The sequence below is a fragment of the Ctenocephalides felis genome, unplaced genomic scaffold (assembly GCF_003426905.1).
Source record: "Ctenocephalides felis isolate EL2017-DRISC unplaced genomic scaffold, ASM342690v1 CF-g0.4_SCAFFOLD_03571, whole genome shotgun sequence".
NCBI lineage: Eukaryota > Metazoa > Arthropoda > Insecta > Siphonaptera > Pulicidae > Ctenocephalides > Ctenocephalides felis.
In genome coordinates, this window is record NW_020539725.1 from 18,109,890 (window position 1) to 18,115,821 (window position 5,932).

The following is a 5,932-nucleotide window of genomic DNA, read 5'->3' on the forward strand; positions in this document are numbered from 1 at the left end:
AAGTTTCTAGTTTTTCAAATATTTCAGAAATCATATACCATATCTGAAATTATGATTGCGATTTTGTTGTCATTTCATTCTCATTTTCCTACAAAGATATACTTTTTACGACGACATTATCTAAAAATATTCTATTAGGGAGTTTTTATTACTCGACCGAACCGCAGCAAATATTTTTTGTCCTTTTCAAAAATAACCATTTAGAATTGTTTTATATTATTTTTATTCATTAATAAAATATATGAATTCCAAATAAAATCAGACGAACAAACCCAAATGAATAATAAAATATTTATAAGGTGTTTTTGCCTTTTCTTTAAATGTAGTAACAAAGCTTTATAGTTTTTTAACAACCTTGTTATACTTTTATGCTTTGAAGCGTAAATTATTATTTTTTTATTGTCATCTCTCTGTTTGGGCATGATATTGTTCAACAATCTATATGAACCTATAAAGATACTTTTTTATGAATCGTTACCTACAATATCTATAACCTTTCATAATAAAAGACAATAATGCTGTTATTAAATTATAATTGAAAATGTACGCAAAGCATAGGGGGAAACAATATTATAAAATTTTACAAAATTTAAATAATTGAAAATCAAAAACTTTTAGAATACTATTCATGAGTTTTATATAGAAGCAAAAATGATTGACCTGGGGTATAGGGTAGAGCGGGGCTTAAAGTTTCACCACAAGGCTGAAGGGTAACAAGGTCCACCAAGGTCCACAATATTTGAAAGAAGAGGGAAAAAGATGTGTAATCAGCTATCACCTTGATTCTTACGACGTCAATGTTTAAGAATCCATAAGAAAAATATTTTGTTTCGTTAGTTTCTTGTTTGTGAGCACTGTTGTTTAGTTTACGAGAGCATAATATAAATTAATTTTTTTAACTTAAGTATATATTTTTTTTAAATTTAAGTATACGATATTTGATTGTTTTTTCTAAAATGTATATAACTTCTATAAAAGCTTACACGTGGATGGAGTAAAAAGGACCAACTAAACTTTTACCCTGAAAAGGTAAAATTGAAAATAGAAGATACAAAATTGATTTCAGTTTAAAAATGCAATTTTACAAGAGAAACATTAAATAAATAGTTATTCCAGCTCTGCTGATGAATATTTCTGATAAAATTCTAGAGTCTACAAAGCCTATAAAGTACAAAAAATGCTCAATAATTGTTCAAAGTCAAATTGGATATTTGTGCCTTGCCCTACACTATTTATTATTTTGTTTTTAATTTTATTCTAAAAGCTATTCTTTTTTTGATAACTACTGATATTTTTTAGTTTTTTACAAGTTCAGTATGTCGAATTATTGTAAAGTATTTTGTAAAAAGTAGGTGGAAAGGCATATAAAATAATTAAATAAAATAAAAAGTAGTTAATTGACGTTTCTATGGATGTAAAGGCACAAAATAGTAATCATACTTGTTTCTATGCTCATTTATTGCTCATTTTTTGTAACTGTAACTCAAATTATTCTTATTTAATATACAAAATATAAGGGCTTATGAACTGAACGACGGCATTTATATATGTTTGTAAGTAAACTTGATCAATCAGATTTAAAATAAAGGACATTGTTTAATATTTATAAGAATTATATAAACTGAATTGCAAAATTGAAAATATTTGTTTAAAGTATATTAGAACTAAAATCAAAATTACAATTAAAATCAGAATTATTTTCGATATACAAAAAAAAAATTTTGGAAAAAAATAGGCAAAAAATTTTTGAACAAAAAAATGAAACAAAATTTTTGATTTCAAAAGCTATTATTTTGTTAAAACAAGCAAAACGTTCTTTGGATCATTCAAATCGGACGCTTAGTTCTCTCAAAAACTGCCATTTTTTGCACATTTAGCTCTGTATCCCCAAAACCGCTGGACCTGCCTTTGCCAAAAACTAATCACCCCTTTTCCCCGTCATTACGAATTGAATGCTTTTTGGATCATTCAAATCCGATGCTCCGATCTCTCAAAAACTCGATTTTTATTTTCTGCACTCTTTGCTTCATATCTCCGAAACGGCTGGACCTGCCTTTGCCAAAAAGTAATCAGCACATTTGCCTATCAATAGGAATCGAATATTTTTTAACCATTCAAATCGGTTGATCCGTGCGCCTGAAAACGCGGACGAAAAATTGTATCCATACATACATACACACACACACATCTATTTTTTCTGAGGTATGCCAAAATCTTCAGAAACCTTCAAAACATCGAGAAATATAAAAATTTTCAATTTCGATTTTCGGACGATTACAATAACTCCTACGGGAAGTTAATATCACAATATTTTTTTCATAATACAAAATTTGTGCCCTTTACTCATACAAAATTAATGTAAGCACCATATTTTTTAACTTGCTGAAGTTAAATATTTTAATGGTTTTAAACTATAGAACAAAATATTCATTTATGATTAAATATTCTTGATAATATATTTCTAAAAATAAGTTAGAGTTCAAGTTACTGTTGAATTAAAATAATACATACTCATAAAACACTAATTTAGAGAAAATTATATTTTAATATAAAACGAATGTTTTTCAATGCTAAAATATTATATTTCAGATATCAGAAAAAGATTATCATCACTATATTTTGTTCATTATATGATACATAATAATAATGAATATTTTAATTTATATATTTCTCATTTTCATGTAAAAATATTGACATATTAAAATCCATATTCTCATTGGACAAGCAACTTCTCCTATCCATCAGTAAATTTTGCGTATTAGAAAAAGCCACATCCGAAGGCATAGAAGTAGCTGGAATTGCTAAATATTTTTTTGCGATTTTTGATAATTTTCTATATCTATTCTCACGTTTTTTCCACCATTCTAATGGACATTCCTTTTTACTTATACCAGGCTCAAGAAAATATACATCCACTTCTGGTGGGTCCATAGTATCCCGTGTTTCATCGAACAGCAAATCTAAATAATAAGTTATTTTTTGTTCAGTTTTTGGTACTATTTCCGTCTTCATTTCTGTTAGTAGACGATTTAAATAAGTTTTTCCTGCATTCTTGATGTGTTCGGGTAATGAATTTTTATACCTCGGATCCATCAAAGAAGTGATGTCAAAGATTGAGAGGACCTCCTCCTTACAATATGTTACACTACATAAAAATCGCTCCGTTATTTGCCTTTTAATAATATTTTTGAATCGTCTTAGTTTGGCTGTGTCTAGATCAGTTAATTTATCCAAGAAATTATTTATTATTGCTGTCATTAAAGGCCTTATTATCGATAATGTCAATTTTTGCTCCGAACATAAAACCGTGGTCGATATTTCGAAAGGTTTTAAAATTTCGGTAACACTTTTAATTGAATACCATTCTTCTGTTGTTAATGCTAGGAAAGATGCTTCTTCGGCAGTTGTAATGGAGCGGTCAGCCAAAATATCAGACACTGTCTGTTTCTGTTCCAGTAAACTTTCAAACATATAAAAAGTGCTTTTCCAGCAGTTATGTTTTTGCTGTATCAATTTATGCCCTTCGATATTAAGCTTTGCGTTAATTCCATTTTCATTCAAAGCCCTTTTTGCTTGCTCGGAATTTTGAAAATGTGACACGACAGAACTACTCTTTATTACCAGTTCCTGCAAATTTTTCGAAACCAGGGCATTATTAATACACATTTGCAAGGACTGTGCAAAACACGGTACGCTGCGTTCAAAATTTTTTTCTTCTCTTGTAAAAGTGTTCTCAACTTTGAGGGCAATATCATGGACCACAACAGTTATTTTTCTATCTATGTTCCATTCTTCACAAATTTCCTTTAATTTATTTGTGAAATAATCATCAAATATGGGTTCATCTGGCAGCTCGATTGTAGATAAAGTAAAATTTATATATTGCCATTTCTCATCTATGAAATGAGCAGTAACAGTGATAAAAGATTTTGTTTCCATAGATGACCAACGCTCTGCAGTTATTGCCACATCAGGGCACTCAAAAAGTCTGTCCTTAAGTTTTTCTTTTGCGTTTTCATAATGCGCTCTAATCCTACACATAATGCTAGTTTTTGAAGGAATTTCATACTTTGGTTCAACAATTTGCATAAACTTATTGAATCCCTTGCCTTCAAGAAATTCTAAAGGTAACTTATCAGTGACAATCATGTTAACAATTTCATCACTAATTTTTTGACTGTTTACTTCGTCGAGTTGGGAGGGACTAAATCTATCTGCATCGATTTTTCTTTTTCGATTCATTTCTCCAAATGTTTCAGTTGGAACGCTGATGTCCAGATCAGGTTTATCAAGGTCTTCACTAATATTTGGTGATGGTGACCTAGAAAAAATGAATATTAAGAAAAACACTTTTTGAATTATAGTAAAGTTATTCTAATTGTTCGACTATGGGATATTTAATTTTGTTTTTAACTTTAAAAAATATAATTATTTTTACAGAATGTTTGAATCATAATATTTATTGTATGAAAATAGGAATTGATTACGTTATAATGATTAAAAAAACAAGTGGTGCTTGGCATTGTATCCTAAGACAAATTGCTGCATCCTCTAGTTTTAAACATAAGCAAATATTACAATAATTTTGAAGTTTTTCAAAAAAGAAGTAAATTGTATTTTTATGCAAATTTATATTATTTTTTCAAAATTTTGTTGTTAAATTAAACTTAAACTTGAAATTTTTAACTTCCCGAAGGAGAAGTTTGTTTTTATTTTACATTCTTATATGTCGACTTTTTAAACGTTTAAATTTCTGATGTAGAAAATTTGAAGTTTTGATATATTCGAAACTTTAATTAACTTCCCTAAGAAGATTAGGTTTTCATAAAAAAAATCGATTCGTTAATTTTATGCTTCCTCGAAGTTTTAAGCCATTCTGAATCGAATGAGACCAAATTTGGAAAAGGTATGTGTGTATATGTGCGTGTGCGTGAACAGATTTTTCACCGTAAATTGACGTTTTCTCACAAACGGCTGCACGATCTTGGAAATTTAAAATTCGATGCATCTCGATGAGGACTAGCGTTTATCAGTTTTGTGCGACGATCGGCCGAGCCGTTTCTTTGTAAATGGCAGAAAAGTGAAAAAGATTTCGTCCACGTTTTAGCCCGCAATTCTGAATAGATTTTAAAAACTCAAAAACTGTTTGAAAGGTATTGGTTGGTAAAGATACTGATTAGTTTTTGGTAAAGATTCGCTGGCACGTTCTCTTGTAATTAACTGTCAAAAAAAAATTTCGGCTATTTTCACAAATTTTCTTTTGGCAATTGATGTCTTGGTCTTCATGATCAAAAAATATTACGGGTTTACGACAACTCGTTTAACTTTGAAAATTCGACAAAGTTTGAAAAAAATTGTCGCAATTTTTTGCCGTTTGTCAAAATTAGATATTTCATCAAAGTTTTCTCAAAAATGGTTAAGTCGATTTTAAAAATCTAAAAACCATTTAATCAAACTTGATAAGATTAGCCGTTTTTTTGTTGTAATTGGCAGAAAAGAGAAAAAATTTTCGGCCTCATTTTAGCCAAAAATTTTGAACAGATTTTAAAAATTCAAAAACTATTTGAAAGATGTTATTTGCGAGTCATGCTGTTTAGTTTTGGTCAAAGATCGGCCGAGTCGTTTCTTCGTAATTGATTGTTGAAAAAAAATTTTTTGATGAAGCTTTTTAGGTTATAATATATACGGTTTCTACGGCAAGTAGTTTAATTTTTAAAAATTCATCAAAGTTTGAAAAATATCATAGTCAAAATTTTTGTCAAAAGTTGTTTTTATGATGTGATGAGTTGTAAAATAAAAAAAGGTTAAAATAATAAGCTTAACTAGCTATAAGTGGAATTCTGTCTTAAGGCAATTAATGCATCGTGCCTTAAGGCAAATTGCTAGAACTTCCCGTACCAACATTATTATTTTTTTAATAATTAACATTTTT

At 28.8% G+C, this 5,932-nt stretch overlaps 1 protein-coding gene across 1 annotated transcript in view; it reads right to left on the reverse strand.

Moving 5' to 3' along the window:
• Positions 1-1,016: 1,016 nt before the first annotated feature.
• The window catches only part of LOC113385713 (zinc finger BED domain-containing protein 1-like), a 9,928-nt gene continuing 5,012 nt past the window's right edge, over positions 1,017-5,932 (reverse strand). Inside the window, exons 2-3 of the mRNA XM_026623552.1 lie at positions 2,850-4,321; positions 1,017-1,021 (exon numbers count right to left, since the gene is read on the reverse strand). Of these exons, the coding sequence (XP_026479337.1) occupies positions 1,017-1,021; positions 2,850-4,321 (1,477 nt within the window). The remainder of the gene's footprint in view (positions 1,022-2,849; positions 4,322-5,932) is intronic.